This window comes from Tiliqua scincoides, chromosome 2 (genome assembly GCF_035046505.1).
Source record: "Tiliqua scincoides isolate rTilSci1 chromosome 2, rTilSci1.hap2, whole genome shotgun sequence".
In the NCBI taxonomy this organism is placed as follows: Eukaryota; Metazoa; Chordata; class Lepidosauria; order Squamata; family Scincidae; genus Tiliqua; species Tiliqua scincoides.
Genome location: NC_089822.1, coordinates 165,815,818 through 165,833,616, shown reverse-complemented (window position 1 = coordinate 165,833,616; position 17,799 = coordinate 165,815,818). Strand labels below are relative to the sequence as shown.

The 17,799-nt window shown below is 45.1% G+C and overlaps 1 protein-coding gene across 1 annotated transcript in view; it reads right to left on the bottom strand.

Moving 5' to 3' along the window:
- Positions 1 to 576: 576 nt before the first annotated feature.
- SHISA6 (shisa family member 6) overlaps positions 577 to 17,799 on the bottom strand; it is a 320,988-nt gene continuing 303,765 nt past the window's right edge. The window contains exons 5-6 of the mRNA XM_066615832.1: positions 11,410 to 11,562; positions 577 to 7,790 (exon numbers count right to left, since the gene is read on the bottom strand). Of these exons, the coding sequence (XP_066471929.1) occupies positions 7,237 to 7,790; positions 11,410 to 11,562 (707 nt within the window). The 3' untranslated portion in view covers positions 577 to 7,236. The remainder of the gene's footprint in view (positions 7,791 to 11,409; positions 11,563 to 17,799) is intronic.

The following is a 17,799-nucleotide window of genomic DNA, read 5'->3' as shown; positions in this document are numbered from 1 at the left end:
TCCTGCCACCCTTCCCACTTCCCCCACCAACCTACCTCCTCTGACAAGCGGGTGATCTGACAGTGACAGGGGAGGGAAGGCATAAATCTTCATTTGTAAATGGGATTGCCAAACAGAATGGTGGCACATGTTTCTCAGCTAACTTTTATGTCATTGTTACCACTGGTTTAAGGTGTCATTGCTACCACCGACATCAGCCCAACCGGATATGGACTCTGGTGGACATGTGCTTGAGGCAGCCTCCACCAACACTATTCCAGATTAATGTTCTAATCATTGTAGGTTGTAAAGGCCCCTACATTTCCTGCCTTCCACAAACAACCTCTTGGGCTGGTGGTGTTGGATCATGATTCCTTGTTAGCTTAACTTTCATATGAAATGCGGGGGTTCTCTGCTGTTGACCACCCCTGAAATGCAGAGAGGGTGAGAGAGAGATGCTTGCTGCAATGTTGCTATGAAAGCTTTATCAACCTTGCCTTCACATTGCTATCTGTAATCCTCACCCCATCCCCTCATAAGAAATCCATGCCTCTAGGTGCAGTAAATGCTAACAACAAGGAAAATAAGGACACTACGTAATTTGAAGCACTGATTTAATAGTTGCTCTTCAAACACACACAAATATATATATTAGATATGTATATATTTCTCAGTCTCTGCTTACAAAGGTTGCAAAGGCAGCCAAAAAAGATGGCCTCTGAGTTTCTCCAATGAGTATCAAAATGAAACAGGTTTTTTTTTGTTCTGTTGAAATTGCTTTATTTCTGAATCCATAAATATTTGTTACTGACAAAAGTGGAAAAAATCCTTAAGACGCTAAAGTTTTACTAAACTGGTAATAGTTTTTGTTTACAGTACCTACAGAATGTGCTTTTACGGGTAAGTATAACAACAAGGATAATACAGAGAAAAACAGTCAAATACTGCTGCCTCAAAGCTGAATGCGGAACCAAGAGTCTGTGCAAAGATACAGATACGGATGTACTTCCTCATCAGAACTACTGGTGAATAAACATGGATTTCATTAACTGGGCTAAAGCACGTTTAAGAGGGTTGGACACTCGACCTTCCCTGCAGGAAATGGTATCCCCAAATGAAGCTGGTTACAGTAAGAATGGGCTTCTTCACAGGCGAGAAACTCTTGCTACAGATTTCCTTCACAGCTTGTGGGATGAAGGCTTGGAGAAGCAGTTGCAAAGCACGTGGTTAGAGCAACAGTATGGCGTGGTTCTCACAGTTTGCACTGACAGTGAGTACGCTCACAGATCATGGAAGGTCACGTAAGAGACACCAAATGCCATTTTGCTAACTAATGAGATAATGGACCTTTTATTATTTTTTCCAGATTTACATAAATATTATTAGCACAGAATAGATCTGTCTCCCTTCATTCCCACAGGCCTTCTGCAGATGAAAGACAGGTTTCAACTTTATTCCACCTGCTGCCTCTACGACTCAGTGAAGACACCTCAGATGAGATGCGGAATCATCTTGTGGATTAGCAATGAACATACAACACAGGTGGCTATTGTGTGCGAACCAACCCAGTCCAAAATTATTGCTAAGGCTTTTTAGGGAATGTTCTTAATCCAACTTTTCAGCCTTTCTTAAAGTTTAGCCCCTGTGAAACATGAACACAGGAAACTGATATGAACCAGAGGCTTTCAGAGGAAATCTGAGCTGGTCCCCTGCTAAGGAAATTCAGAATGGCTAATGAGTCAGAGGTTCAAACTTGTAAAAATATTCTCTTCATGAATGTTATTCAGCATCTACGGGGGTGTTTCTTGTGAAAAGCACACACGTACAGGTCAATCCTATGCATGCCTACTCAAAAGTATGTCCCATAGATTTCAATGAGACATACTGCCAGGTAAATGTGTATAGGATTGCAGGAGTAGAGATAGCCAGGATCATTGATTCACATGGTTGTTTTGAATCAATAACCCTTGTTCACTGACCAGGAAACTACAGGGTATTTTAACCACAATCCTTTGCTCATTACTTTTGGCCCCTTTACAGCTTTCATGGCCATAGTGAATTTTTGTCCATCCCCTCCACATTACATACTAAATATAGTACTAATTACATTTTCATTATCATCTCAAGATGAACCATGAACAGAAGGCCTCTATCCAGAGGTTCCTTTCCATTCAATTTCATTTGATAATGAAACCAAATAAGAACATAAAGGGAATTAAGGAGCTGATATTTCTCAACACAGGTAATTCTACAAAGAAGCTCAAAAGGTTATGTTTTCTAAAAAGGAAGGATGTTTACACACTCTCAGCCCCGCACAACAAAAATTCAGAAGTATTTGGCTAGTCAATGGTAGCTGTCTTTGCTACAGTGAATGCTGTGTGTATGCTGTGTGTTGGATAGATAGGTCCATGGGCTGTTGGTGTGGGTTGTCTGGAAGTGCCGGGAAGCAGAGATATTCACAGTTCAGTCTGAGAAGGGCGATAAGGATTTCTTTTACACCTTGCTTCCCCTCCTCAATGAACCTGTGCAGTTTAAGAAAGAAACACTAGAAAAATATATGGGTGTGGACGTCTACCAAAGTTGCAATCTTAGGGCCTCTGCGCAGATTGCTTAGACCTTAGGACATTATAAGAGATATTGTGTAATGTCAGGTATGAATTGCAAACACATCACAGCAGTACACTTTCCAGGATTCTCAGAAGCTCCCTATTGAGTGTACACTTGGAGCTTGTCTTGTGTAATGAGTGAAACAACTCAAAAAGACATAGGGAAGAATTGTGCAAATAACTGGAGCCGTCTTTGGCATTTGTGCTGCAACCACTTTGCATGGTTGAGCAGGCAAACTCATTAATTTTTCAGTTTGAAATTGAGCTGTCTGTACAGCCATACAAATATCTGCAGTAGAAACCTCCCTCAAACCGCAGGCTACATGTATGGTTCTCTGCAGTGGTCATGTATGTACTCTTGTAGAACTGTAGCCCAAATCTCCTTCTCCTCCTCATTATCCATGAACTGTTGGAGCAACCCTCTAGTTCAGTGTTTTCTAGAAACCGCCAGATTAAAAAGTACCAGAGAAATTATCAAGGAGTTCAGTTCTGAACGGCAAATGCGTATTTCCCTGCTGTTTTCCTAAGTGAAAACAAAGGAGATGGTTCTGTGATAGGTAGAAGCATATATAAAAGAAACCAAACCTGTGATTGTGGGCAAGGGACTCTGGAAAATAATGTTTAGCTCACAGAACGTGTGTTATTTATCTGCTGATCCCCCACCAAGCTAAAAACTCCCATCCACCTTTTATCTTACACCTCCTAGATGCCTCCCGTGGCACTGGGAGCTACCACTGCTACTGAAGGTTCAGGGTTGTCCTTGCCAGGTGAGCCTTCTGATGGGTGTGGACCCTCAAACAGAACCCTACTTGACTGATCCCCGATGCTACTCCTAATTTAAACCTAAACCACTGCAACTTGTTTAGGCAAAAGAGTTGGAATTTTCAACATTGACCCTGCCACCCACCCATCGTACTCATAAGGTCAGTGCATTTGTTCTCCTGTCTCAGCTGTGTAAGAGTAATCAGAAACTTCACTCTGGCTCATGAGGCCAGAGATTAGGATGCCAAGCATCCTGGTGTGAGTGCTTTTGAGGCCTGAAAGCCAAGTGAGGCACCCAGCCAACCATGCAGGAGCACACATCTAAACGGAAGCCACTGCTGATAAGACATAACCAGGACCACCACATCATATCTTCACTTATAGTCATGAACATACTACGCTATAGTTTTTAAGTGTTGCATTAAATTCCAAGCAGATGTCATGTCAGGGAGCTCACTTGGGATACCACAGTGGCTCTGTATCGTACATTGGAAGGATGTGCTGGTGATTCCTGTGGGACTTATTTGCTGCTCCAGGATCAAGGGTCACTTGGTATGGTACACAGGCAGCATGGCTGCCACTGAAAACAGTCTCTGCAAGGGTTCCAGCAGCTGCCAAAATGTTACAGCAGCAGTGTTGGTTCCCTGCTATGCAGGAGAAGTTTCTGGCAGCAACTGTGGTATTTGGGTAATGTATAAAGACAGCCCAACAAAGAGGAACATCGTGGTCCAAAATTGCTTTGCAGATTTCTTTGTAAGTACCATACACCAGACTAGGAAAAGGGACCACGCCCTAGTCAGTGGGAGGGCATCCAGATATTCTCACTGGAATGGAGCTCAGATAGATTTGTGATGACCTTGGGAAATGGATTAAGGCAAATGTCCAAGACCCTCAGCACTACTTTACAGGGGTGGCTTTGCAGGTGGGGCAGGAGCTGGGGGACCATGCAAAAGCCCACCTGTGGCCAGTTGACCACTGAGACAAAGAAACTCGACTGCTCCCTCTGTTCCTCATCCCCACCTGGCACACAGTAATTGTGGAAGAGTTGGGAATTATTTTCTCTTTCCCTCAGTGCCATTTTTGCAATTCTCAAATGTCCTCTGGTGGTTCCTCCTCGTAAGTCTCCCCACTCAGCTCCTGGCCCCTGGCTGGCTCAGTGGGAGGCAGTGGGGATCAGCAGCAGCCCATTCTTGTCTTTTCCTGGTGCTATGTAACAATTCCCAGACATTCCAGCCTCTAGTGCAACTTACCACTTATAACTCCTGCTGTTGCTGCTTCCCACCATCACCCAGCAAGCCAGCCAGGGGCCCGAGGCTCCATGGAGAGGCGTCCCTGGAGGTGGTGGGGAGGAGGTGGCAGGAGTGACCTGAGTTCCCTCTACTATCTGTAGCAATGGTTGTGAAAGAGAAGTGTTGCCTGTCCACTGCCAGGTTCCCAGGCACAATGGGTGTGGGGGAGCAGCTGGTGTGTGCAAGACTTTCCAAAACAGAGAAGTGCAGTATTTGGGGGGCGGGGCTCACAGGGCTTTCCCACCTAGGGTGCCCCAAAAGTTGAGCTGGCACGGCTACCTTATGCATCCCTGTGATCCCCAGACCAGTCCTGCCTGGCTCACACAATCTCCCTTTGTACAGTGAGTCAAGAACTTGCACTTTTCTTGCAATGTCACCTCTGTGACCAGCACTGTCTCTGGGTTTACCTCATTGAAAAGGGAAACCATATAGCCAATATTCACAGTGGCACAGGACTCATATGCTTCCAGGGAGGTACCATGGCAGTACTGCTCTTGCAGGTCAAAAGCTTTTATTGTCCACATGGTTGGGTACCTAGAGACATTTGGAGACACCAAGACTGAAGATAAGGAAACAGTACACATTATAGAGTGCCCAGCAAAGTCTGCCTCTCCCTAACCTTGTTGTGGCCTTACCATGTGCATTACAATTAGCAATAACTACCAGTGCTCATGTCTGTGGCTTGAGAGCAGGACATGAGCAGCAGCTAGATATGGCCATCATTTTCCGTTCCTTTCCAGCCCAGTTTCTGTTAAACAAAGCACAGTGTTTCTTATGGCTCCACTCTGCAGTCTACAACCAGGCCCTGTGGCTGTTTTTTTTTTTTTTTTGCTAGTGCTGTAAACAAAGTTGTGTTACTCAAAAGAGACAGGATATCCCCTTTCACATGTGTGTGTTTCTGAGAAAAAAGCAAAGAGAAAGTAAGTCCTAAGTACACAACTACCTGAAGGGAAATTTCAGGAATTGCTTGGGTGGGTGGGGGTGTGGAGAAACATCTAGAACTCTGGACTATGTCCAAGTTTAGATTGTTAAACTCTGTGGGATTCTATTAGATGCAAGTGCTGCAGGTGCCCTTGTGCAGATCTGGCAAGTGCATTTGTAATGGGGGGGTGGCTGCAAGGACACCATGGAACAAACCAGCATTTCACAAATCCACGCAGGCATGACCAATGTGTTTACAGTACAATCCTAAGTATGTCTACTTGGTAGTAAGTCCCACTTAGTTCAATGGAATTTACTCCAAGGTAAGTGTGCGTAGGATGGCAGCATTAGTCATTGAATCAAGAGGTCAGGTCAGGCAGGGTGGTAAAATATCTCAATGTAGTTAATTACAATTAACATGTACCAACTATACAAAATCCAACCAATGCTGGATCTACATTGACAGGTTTTACAGACACTCAGTGTCCAATACCACTGCACAGTGGTTGTACAATGTGCCGAAACGGTATGTGAGGTGCATGCACACCTGCTGGACATGACAAGGCTGGCACTCCGAAAACCTGACAGGCCATTTGCAGAGATGAAAGAAAAAAGCTTTTGGGAGTTCAGTCTTTCTAGAGGATGGGGTAGAATCAGTGGCCGTACTTCCTCAGGATTCCCAGGGGTAGCTGAAAGTTATGGGCAGGCAAGAAACAAAGCATGGTCTGAGCTGTGACCAATCTTTCACAATATGACTATTGTGTTACAGCTACAGTCTCTGGTAGCCTACTGTCTCTTCCAAATGGCGTGTTGCTAAGTTGTGTAAAAATGGGTGGAACTGGTGCCTCTTGTTACTGAGAAACAATTCTGTCCCATTTTTTTTTTTTGTTATTGACATATGATACTAGGGATTTACAGATATGAAGATGGATGGAAGAAGGGGTGGAGGCTGGCAAACACTTATCAGCAGAATTGTGCTTATAAACAAATTCATCTCACTCCTCCTTCCATCTAGAGAGCTGGAATTCTATAGGCACTGGAGTAGTTCTGTTTCACAGTTACATGTAAATCAATGTGGTTTCCAAACCATGGCAACCACTGTCATGAAATCTATTTGTTAGGTAATGGCGCTTGCTGCTGGAATTTCTCCAAAGACCAGGAAGAACCATAGCTACATGAAAATGTGTTGCCATCTTCTAACACATGAGATGGATCTTAGCTGGGACTGTCAGGGAATACAGGTAGAATTCAAGCACTGGATCACAACAGGATCTCACTGTGCCAGACTAGAAGCCTTGCCCACTTTGCCATACTATGCCAATTTTTTTTGGTGAGAGTCTCCTTTGTCGCAATGGATATCAGAGTCCTCTCTTGGTAAAGATGAGAGTGCAGGTATGCAGACAAGGCCTTGAGACGAGTCATCATCTGGTATGGCTTTCTTTGACAGAAACTGAGCATGTCAGGAAACCTTACCTGTATTTCTCCCTGTTCAGGTTTTGTTTTTCCTTCTTATGTCAATAACATGTAGATGAGTTTCAAAACAACACAGACAGGACTGTCGGAAGAGTCTGTCTTTTCAGATATGGAATTAGAGGTTATCTTGGCCATAAGGCCACTGCAGTGTAGGGCACTGAGGCCACCCCAGTCCACATGGATTATCTACAGTGCACAGTGTCTGATCAAACAGTCACCTCTGTCTTGCTGGCTGTGCGGTAATGGTGATGGTGTCCTGGAATATAGTGTAGCTGCTCCACTGTGTTGTGCCGCCGGGAGGCGAATGCCTGTCGCTTGGCAGAAGTTTGGTTCATACTCAAGGTGTTGTACAAGTTATTTGAGGCACTGGGATGGGAGTGCATCTTAGTCATCCGGTAGCGATCCAAGACAGGCGTCGAAACAAAGACATCTGAATGTGACAAAGCCCGTGACATGGACTGCTCTCCGAAGCCTGAGTGCTCTGGAGAGAGCAGTGGGTCTTGGGAGTGGAGGCGCTCAGTGGACAACAGCTGTTCGTCAGAGAGGATGCGCTCGTAAGACATGCTGAACTCCTCGGGCATGACCCTCTCCGGGGACAGCACTCGGTCCTGGGACATAGCCCTCATCACCCGGCGTGGCCGCTCCCTCTGGGTGGTCTGTTTCTGGGAGAGCTGGATGACATTCAGAGGGAGGGTCCCTCTGGCTGCCAGGTCTGGAAGGTGCCTCTTTCTGGAATAATATTCCTCAGCTTCTTTGTCAGCTGTGAGGAGAAATGAAAAAGAAAAAATAGATATATTAAGAAATGAAAAGTGACAGGCAAGGGTGAAAGGGAAGTCAGGTACATCTTCTGTGAAAAAGCAAATGCACAGCACAGGCAGTGGCATCTTTTGAAGCTGCCAACTAGTTTTCCTGCTTGAGGGACGTGCCCCCTTGCTTGAATGCTTGTCTTATGTACCTGGTGACATCCAGAAGTGTGCCTTTGCACTCAGTGCACTGAGGCCCAGAGGAGACAGGCCCTTCCGTGGGAGCTGCCTTTAGATCTAGACTTGATTACTTTCCATTTAGCATTTGGAAGGGAGGCCACTGTTGTGATGGAGAGAAGGATAACTTGGTTCTTGCCTGAAGGTTGAGTCCCAACATGCATAGAAGTTTAGAGCTTTCTTTAAAAACATTTTAAAATTTAGTTTAAAAAACAAGAAGATCCAGCTATAGCTTACAGTTAGAGCAATTCTTCATCCATAGAAAGGCTTCCCTACAAGGTTTTGCTTATCTGAACATTGATTTGAGGCAAACTTAATGCCACTTGAGAAAGTATAGGTAGACCAAGGGGATTGTGCAGTGACCATCAAAGTAAAAGTGGATGTGTAGAAGCCCTGTGTGAAGTGTCTTTTGCTGGGCTGTACCATTTCTGATTGTGGACGGGATATCAAATCTCTGAATTCTTTCCAACATGAAATAAACAAAACTAGTCTGTCAAAAAAGAAAAAAGAAAAAAGGCCAGTCTGGAATGTTCTCCTGAATGTTGTAGTTGCATAATGAACAATCAGTGAGGAGAAGCTACTTAAATATTGAATCCTCACCTGCAGTCAGGAATGGTATAGTTTAGTAACAGATACACTTAGTAGAGGGTACTAGGGCAGAGATGTCAAACATAAGGCCCGGGGGCCAGATGCGGCTCATGGAAACTTTTTATCTGGCCCTTGGGCTCCCATCTGCTGAGCAGTACTAAGGTGTTACTGCTGAAAAGGTAGCCTGCATGATAATTGAACTCTGCTAAATCTTGAAATATGATCAAGATTTGCATATTTTCTTTTCTGTCATTTGCAGCTAATGTTCCTAAGTGAGAAAAAAGTGCTTATTTCTGGTTATGACCTGTTTAATGACATCACTTCCTGCCTAATGACATCAGTTCCGGCCCTCAGCTCACAACATAAATGCTGTTTGGCCCACTGTATGAATACCCCTGTTTGATACCCCTGTACTAGAGTATATGCCTCTTGGACAATTGTGTCCTGGTCAAATGCATCCTGGACATTTGCATCTAGTTTTTTTTTGCATCCTGGTCATTTGCATCCCACTATAACAGGGCAACAAACAAACTCTAACTGGGCCACAAAGCCCATGTTATATATCCCAGCCCTAGTCCTACTTTTGCATTTAAAAAATAAAAAGCACATCTAATATAAATATACATATACTGGGACACAAATGTCCAGGACGCAAAAAGAATGGACGCAAGTGTCCAATACCGGGACAGATTTGACTGGGATACAGTTGTCCAGGATGCAATGGTCCTGTCATTCTAGCAGGACCTCTACTGCTTATCTTGACCATTTTCTGCTGGGCTGTCTGCAGAGTAACATATTCTGCAAATATGAGGGTCATGACCAGAAAACCGACAACGGAAGAAGGCCTCCATTTGGAAGCCTTAATACTGGTGAAATTAAATAATGCTGAAGGGGATACAAGCAAAGTTATTGGTGATAAGGGCAAAGTATCAATCAATACTAGAATAAGATATTGGCATTCTGAAGGGTCCTGATTCCACCATGATTATCTTTCCGTGATAAGTAGAGCTCAGCCAAAACATGAGAACAGCCTCCTTTGCAGGCTATACAGATGAACCTGCCCGCTTTTGTTGATTTCTTTGGGGGAGGTCACAAAGATGGGCAAAGCTCACCCATCATGCTGAGAGAAGGGAGTCATCCTTGCCAGTGCTTCTCAAACCAACTGATGTGGCGGACTGACAATAGTTTTTCCCAATGTGTGAGGGACCGGTACCAGATTATTTTTACTGTTGTTTCTTTCTTGCCTGGAAATTTACCATGGAGCAGCAGGTGATGGCTCATGGACAGGCATCAGCTTGTGGACCACAAACTTTGAGTAGCACTGGTCTACCCAACGTGAGAATGTGTTCCTCTTTTACCACACAGTACAATCCATCAGCACCATAGGAAAATGTCTGTGACTTGTCTGGACAAACTGAGTGTTTCCCTGTATGGTGTTGCACAATATAATACTTGCAGCACAGAAGGGGAAGAAAGGAAGATTGCCTCAGCACTCAGGCAAGCCTTGCTACCTTGCGGTGTGTCCTTGCAGGAAAGGATCTCCTGGTTCCATAGACAACACACTTGAACTTCCTGGTGCTTCGCAGTACAGACAGAAAATCAGGTACAGTTGTCCAACTGCTGCAGGCTTTCTTCTTCTGGGGCTGCGAAGTTTGTGATCAGCCACACAAGAAATGAATTCAATGTACATTTGGGGGCAGTTTGTGAGGGGGGAAATTCACATCCCACACTCCCCTGATGTGTCCTGAGGGTTTGGCTCAGCTATACTTTTAGCTCAGGTCGTATCCTTCAGTCACTAAAGTGAATCACGCGCCAGTCTGAGTTGGGATGTATATGGCTCACAATCCAAGAGGAACCACCTGTCTCAGGAGGAGTGAAAGCAGGGGCTCTCTACTCTGGAATGCTACCAAAATGCATGTTCACTCTCCCTGAATGAAAGGTCAGGTGACTGAGAGAGACTGAGCCTGAAAGTTACTGTATTTATTTATTTATTTATTATCTCTATACTTCACTCTTCTGCCAAGAAGCTCAGGCAGCATAAAGTGGTTCCTCCCCTTCCCATTTTATCCTCACAACAACCCTTCGAGGGAGACTAAGCAGAGAGTGTGACTGGCCCAAGATCACTCATGGTTCAGTCCTAATGCTTCACTAGTTGACGCCATGCAGCCATGCTTCTGGGTGGGAAGCTGACCAGACAGCCCAGGAGAGGTAAGTTAACATTTTTTTACTTATCTCTTGATAGACTGCCTGGCCACCAATGGTTCTCCTTGGACCTGGGCTAGGTCTTTTTCTGGCATATGTCTGTAGAGTCTCTGGGGAAGGGTCAGAGCTGGGAAGGGGATAGAATCTGGCATGCGCTACTGCCTCTGATTCTCAGCCCCAAACTGTACCCAGTTCGGCCAGCTCCCTGCCTGATTCTTCCCCAAACCACTCCATCTTCCCCCTTACCTGCTTTACCACAGTGTCTGGGAACCTCTGGCATGCACTCCAGCTGTTTCAGCTGGTGGTCCTTCTGCATACAACAGCGACATGCCTTCTGCAATGCCATAAGAGGACTTATGGAAGTAGATTGAGAGATCTGTTGTCATAGGCTTTCCATAGGCCTAGCAGTTTCTGCGAAGTATTCCCCAGCCCAGCCCAGTGTGTCAGCATGGCTTGTCTCTACCTGTCAGCTCACATCCCTTGGAGGGAAGCAATAATAAGTAAGGGACAGCAAATCAAAGATGCTTCAAAGCAAGGGAGAATAATGTTTGGCTCTCACCCTATTCATGCAACCTGAGCAGCAAGATAATGAAATGAGCAGACACCTACTTAATCTCTTCAGGGAAGAATATTTACTTGGGTTAGTCTTGATTGCAGACTCATAGGATGGTGGAAGGTGAGAGAGGTTCTGGAAGGACCTGGAGAAGGAGAGATCATAGGGCTCAGTGGCAGAGGTGAGGATACTGTTCATCCTTGGCTTTTCTGCAGGGGTGAGAGAGAGAGAGAGAGAGAGAGAGAGAGAGAGAGAGAGAGAGACTTGCATTCAAATGGAGCCACAAGAACAAAGGCAGAGCGCTTGGTGTGCAATTGTTCAGTTACACCCATCAGATCTTCAACTCTTGCATCACAAAGTAATTCAAGCTGACACTTGCAAAGCTGCAAACAAGAAACCCAGGGCTTTGTTTCTTCAGTGTCCATTGCAATTATTAATGAAGGCAGAGTGTCTTGATTCCTAGCCCATAAAATGCTTGCTCCTTTGCCAAGCTGATGCAAGGAAAACAGGCAACTTGTTATGTAACAACAGATGTAGGTGAACAAGCCACTGGCTGCTCGTTTCTCTCTGTTGCTGGGTCTCTTGTGAATGGAACATGAACGAACCACTTGTCAGCTGCGTCCATCTTGTAGAGCAGGTGGGTTGCTGCACAACTGATGCTCGGGCCTTGTGCTTACTTATTCTGTGCTCCACACAAGATGCACTGTGTGAAGGGAGTCAGACACATCCCACACTCACATCCCTCTTTCACCACATTATAAAAGCAGAGGCCAGTTCAGCTTTCCTCCACCTATATCTTAATAAAAGCCTGCTGCCTGAGGTCCTTTATTGCTGATCACTTTCATTTCATAGCACAGATGCAATTAAAACAAACACCATAAATAGAGTGACCAGATTCTTAAAATAGAGACAAAGAGTGTGGGGAACATGGATGGTCTACTCAGAAGCAAGTCCCACTAAATTCCAGGTAACTGCCTATACAATGGCAGCCTCCACTGAATTCCATCACTTAATGGCAGAAGAAAGGAGGAGAGGATATTTTTGTTTAGACCAGTGGTTCTCATTTAGCACCAGACCCATTTTTTAGAATGAGAATCTGTCAGGACCCCACCAGAAGTGATGTCATGACTGGAAGTGACATCATCAAGCAGGAAAATTTTTCACAATCCTAGGCTGCAATCCTACCCTCCTTAACTCAGGAGTAAGTCCCATTGTTAAAAGCATATATATAGTAGCCCGATAAAAGTACAGACCTGTGACATTTCCCCAAATGCAGTCATATACCGTGGTAGCATCAAGTCTAATATATTAAAAATAAAATTTTGAAATGAATGGGGACCCACCTGAAATGGGCTCGCAACCCACCTAGTGGGTCTTGACCCAGAGTTTGAGAAACACTAGTTTAGACAAAATCTCCAAGGGTCAGGTCAGAACACTGAGAGAACCCATAGTAGATCTTGTGACTAACAGCAGCCCAGCCCACTTCCTTCCCCAATTTTCTCCATCTTACTCACAGAGTTCAAAGTGGAAGGGAAGGCTTCATCAGTGCTGTAACGTCGGGGTGGTTGTGATGTGGTAAGTACTGCAAGCACTGCAATGTGCTGTGTACGCGGCCCCTCCCACTTGCCGTCAGAGCTATTCTGGGCAGTGAAATGCAATGCTCAGGAGACGCAATTTGGTTTGGCAAGCGCCTACGCTTTGCCGTCACTGCCCAGAATAGCTCCAATGGTGAGTGGGAGGGGCCACTTGCACAGCGTGTTGCAGTATCTGCAGTACTTACTACGCCGCTGACTCCATAGCTACGCCACTGGCCCTCAAAGTGCAATAATAATCAGAACTTTCCATAACAAGCAGCTCTTCTAGTGGGGAATAGCCTGTCCTCCCTCTGACTACAGAATATGAACCTCTCTGTGACTGAGCTAGGAAAGGGCCCTTTTGTCTGTCCCTCTGCACTGCTTCTCCTCTTGCTGCCATATCCCTACTTCTGAGAAGCAGGAACGGCAATACCTGCCTACCTTGTTTAAATGCTTAGATAAATGGTCCTTCATTACTTATTCTTGAGAATTCATTATTAAATATTATTGCTCTTAATTATGGTGATAATGACAATGATTATAACTAAAGGGAGCCCTTAGGTGCCTTCACTATAAACCTCGTGTAATTTTCTATTCATGTGCACTGTAATTTGTCATCTCACCATCTTGGAGTTATTTTTAAATCAGCAGGGCTTCAGCTTTGTTTGGACTGTTGGAGAGAAGCTTTGGCCACAGTTCAACATGGGTGATTTCAACAGGCTTGTGCACTTAACTCTGTATTAGATTATAACTTCTGGCTGCCATTCCAGGCTAGAGAGGGTGACTCCATGCTCTGGAGAAAGCTACCCACACTGTCTTTGTAAAATGTTGCCCCCCTTGTCTGTACCACACGGGGCAGGGGAACACAGATTCAGGTTTTTCCAGTTCTAGTTCCAGCAGCTCCTGACATTCTTTCACTAAGATTTGAATGCAAAAAGAGAACACCTGTTTGTCAAAGACTGTGTGATTCCTGTTTTGAAGGTCAGCAGGGGCTTTGCCTGTATAAGATCTCTCATTCAATTCCCAGTTCAAAGACTAGACTAGGAAGCAATTGAGCAGGGCTAGGGAGGAGATAGTATTGGGTTAGACAGTGGTTCCCAACCTTTAGCAGCTCAGGGACCACTAAGGCAAAATTTGGAGACGCCGAGGACCACATGCAACCCACCACTCTCTCACACAAAAATACAATTAAATTCATAATACGTGGAGAAGATTTTTTAGAATTAATGTGATGGTTGTGCTTGCATTTGCTTCACTAGCTGTGAAATTCTTGGGTTTATACTGTTGCTCAAAGCTATGCAGACGTTGTCTCTAGTGTCCAACCAATTCCAAGCTGCCTGCTCTCCCCTCTACCATTAGTCTGTGGAACCCCTTGCCACAGGATGTGATGATGGTGTCAGGTGAAATGACTTTAAAAGGGGATTGGACAAATCTCTGGAGGAAAAGTCCATCATGGATTACAAGCCATGATGTGTATGTGCAACCTCCTGATTTTAGAAGTAGGCTACCACAGAATGTCAGGTGCAAGGGAGGGCACCAGGATGCAGGTCTCCTGTTGTTTTGTGTGTTCCCTGAGGCATTTGGTGGGCTACTGTGAGATACAGGAAGCTGAACTGAATGGGCCTATGGCCTGATCCAGCGGTGCTGTTCTTAAGGAAAAGTGAGGGGGGAGCCACAAGATGGCACTGTCAAGCTCTGCTTGGTAGCCAGGGTTGCAAAGTTTTATTTTCCCTTTCTGGGATGCATTGAGAGTTTTCCCCTCCTTTCTTCAAGAGATCTCACAGACCACCTGGCAGGGTCTTGTGGACCACCTGGCAGGGTCCTGCGGACCACCTGTGGTCCCCGGACCACAGGTTGGGAACCCATGGGTTAGATGGACCAGTGATGGAACTTGGAATGAGGCAGTGACCTATGTTGAAGGGAGGATTGCTGAGCACAGAGGACAACTGGATTGTAAGGCACAAGAGTCACATGGAGTCTGTTCTCATTCTTTGGCTGGATTGGAAAATACTGCAGTGAATGGGGCTGCTGTGGTCACTGAAGAGTCCCCCTCTGCCACCTGACTGTCATGGCCACATCCTAACCTGCCGACTGGATCTCTCCATCCAGGGTTCTCATAAGGCAGCTATTGCTGATCAGAAGTGCCAACAGTTTCCCAGAAGTGCTGGGTCTGAGTCTGCAGTTTGACTGTTAACATTGCAGTTACTTGTTACTTAGAAAAAACACCTGAAATAGAGAGGGCAGGGCTGGCATGTAGACACCAATCATGCCCCTGCAGCCCTTACAAGTCTTAAATGGAGGAATTCATCTGCAAGATTTCTATATACAAACACTGGGCTGGTTGCCAAGACTTCATCTCGCAGCCTCTATTTGGGCACCAGAGCCTAAGAATTCAAAGCTTGCCTCCATCTCTGCACAGTCTCATGTAAATCTAGGCCAAACTCCACACCAGGAAGAAGCTGAGAAAACAAGGGGTTACATCTTGATAAAACAGAATTCACCACTGGGCAGTTGTAGGCAGCTATGCAGATTAGCCACCTCATTCCGTTGCCACTTACTGTATTTGCCATCCATAGCCAGGAGACTTTTTGACGTAAACCGCCAGATCGGTATGGAACTCCAGAGGAAAAACAGGTCCCATGGGCCCTGCCACCTCCTCTGGGCTGGCTGCAAACTTTGTTTGGTATTGAAATCACATCCCTTTGCTGCAAATCAGATCAAATGACTGAAGCCGGCTTTAAAATAGTTTTTCATCAGCCAGCAGAGAATGGCCTGTCACATTATAACATTCCTATCACACCCAGGCGCTCAGGTATTAAAATAGGCAGAGATAAGAACATTAAAAATAGTAGCAGTGAGCAAATCTTCAGATAATAGGAAAACAAAGGGACACAGAAGATCACTTCGGGCTGGTCGCTATTGCAGTGCAGGCTCATGGGGCGGCACAATGGGCTGACCTGTTGACAGCATGGCCTGATCCCAAAGCTTTCTGGGGAAGAGATAAGCAAATGGTAGGTACAAAGGGTGATGTTGCATACAAGCCCTGTGTGCGCACAAGGTGAGCTGTACTGTGTTTGCCCTCAGTGTTCTGGGAGCTTCTGCAGGCCAATTCATACAACCAAACTGGCACAGAAGAGGCAGATCTGGGCTGGGTTTGGAAAACAGTGAACAGTTCTCTGATGGCATCACTGCATGTGCCACTTGCAACCCAAACCATATTTGCTCTGTCCACTTCTGGCAGTAGCAAACACATACAGAGGGCTGATCTGGTGTTCAGTGAAACAATCACATCGCTTGCTTCCTTTGCCACATCCTGAACTCAGCCTAAATCCACTGACTAGCCCCACATTCACAACTTGCTAGCTAGTCATATGAATTGGCCATTGGCCTTCAACTGCTCTCCCCCATTGCTCAAATTATTCCAACAGGGCTATGAACTCCTCTTTACAGAGGTTTCTCTGAATTCTTTCTACAAACATGACTGGCAGAAAGGATTGCGGTAGCAGTGAGCAAATAGGAGTGAGCATAGGAGGGATGTGGGCACAGGGAATGAGTAGCTATGCCGTGTGGGGTGGGACGTGTACTGCAGATTTCCTCAGCCCCTCAGTGGGAGGGGGATGTTCATCACTCTTGTGGTCTCCACTGTTTTTCAGATCTGGTTGAAATTGAAGAAATGAGCTCCAGCATGGTTGGCCACATGTGATTTCTGTGGCATCTGGACTATTTCTTAGGATTTGGGGAGACATGATTGTAGTCACAATCCCATTACTTTGTACATACATTGCCCTGTGGCTGACCATAGTTAATAACCCACCAATGAGCTGCCTTAGATGAATAGAGAGAACAAGTGAGAGAACGTGACAGATATATGCCTACAAGTTTTCTTATACAGACCTTTACGCACAGCATGATTACTCAGAGGATGCCTCTTGTAGCAGCTAAAGATACACAGCTAGTGAAAGCCCACTTTCTTTTAAAGCTGTGGTCCTAGCATCAAAAGATTCCACTTTGCCCTTGGAAAGATGGCTTGTAAACCCATGTGTAAATTCTCCAAGAATCTCTTGGGATTCTCTGCCTTTTCATGTCAGCTGTCTTTTGGCAGAAGTTTATGCACTGGAACACCCTTAGCTCTTCTGAGCTGTTCTGCAGTGGAGCCGGTTCTGCCTCCCAGATTAAGTGGCTGGCCAGCATTTCCTGGCTTATCTTGGTGGCATGTATAGTAACAGAGTGCCAGGCATGGCTTTCTGTGGGAATCCTGATGTCCTTCATACCATCCAAGAATGCCTTCCCTCCCAATCCCATTCAGTCCTAACTGCATTTTGTAGACAAAAATGGAAAAGGGTTTTAATGCAGCTGAACACACTTCACTGTGATAGGATTTTTGTACAAGAAACTCAGCTGTAACCGAACTTGAGATGAAAACTATCTTCCTATTCGCATGAAATTGTTGGGAAAATATAAAGTGCTCATTAGTTACTGTCTAGGAACTGGGTTGTTTCCCAAGGGTCAATCTGGTTGTCTGAATGCCTTATCTCACATTTTTATACTGACCCCGTGATTAGGCAACACTTTTTACTTTTCAGAGAGCAAAGGCCATTGAGTCCTTAGTACACTGGAAACAGAGACTTTCATCAGCAAGGTGAAACTGCCTCCAGTCCAGCACAGCAGAAAAAAATTATAATCACATCCACAAACACAAGAGATTAGCATCATAATTATTGATAATTTAAAATAGCAGAGTCTATCAAGTACCTATGTCAATGCAGGTAAGAAGCACAGTGGATATGCCAAGGTGAGAAAGTAATCCTGCTAGAGACCTCTGTCTCAAGATACGAAATAAGAAAAGTTGCTACACACATGAATATCTGTAAA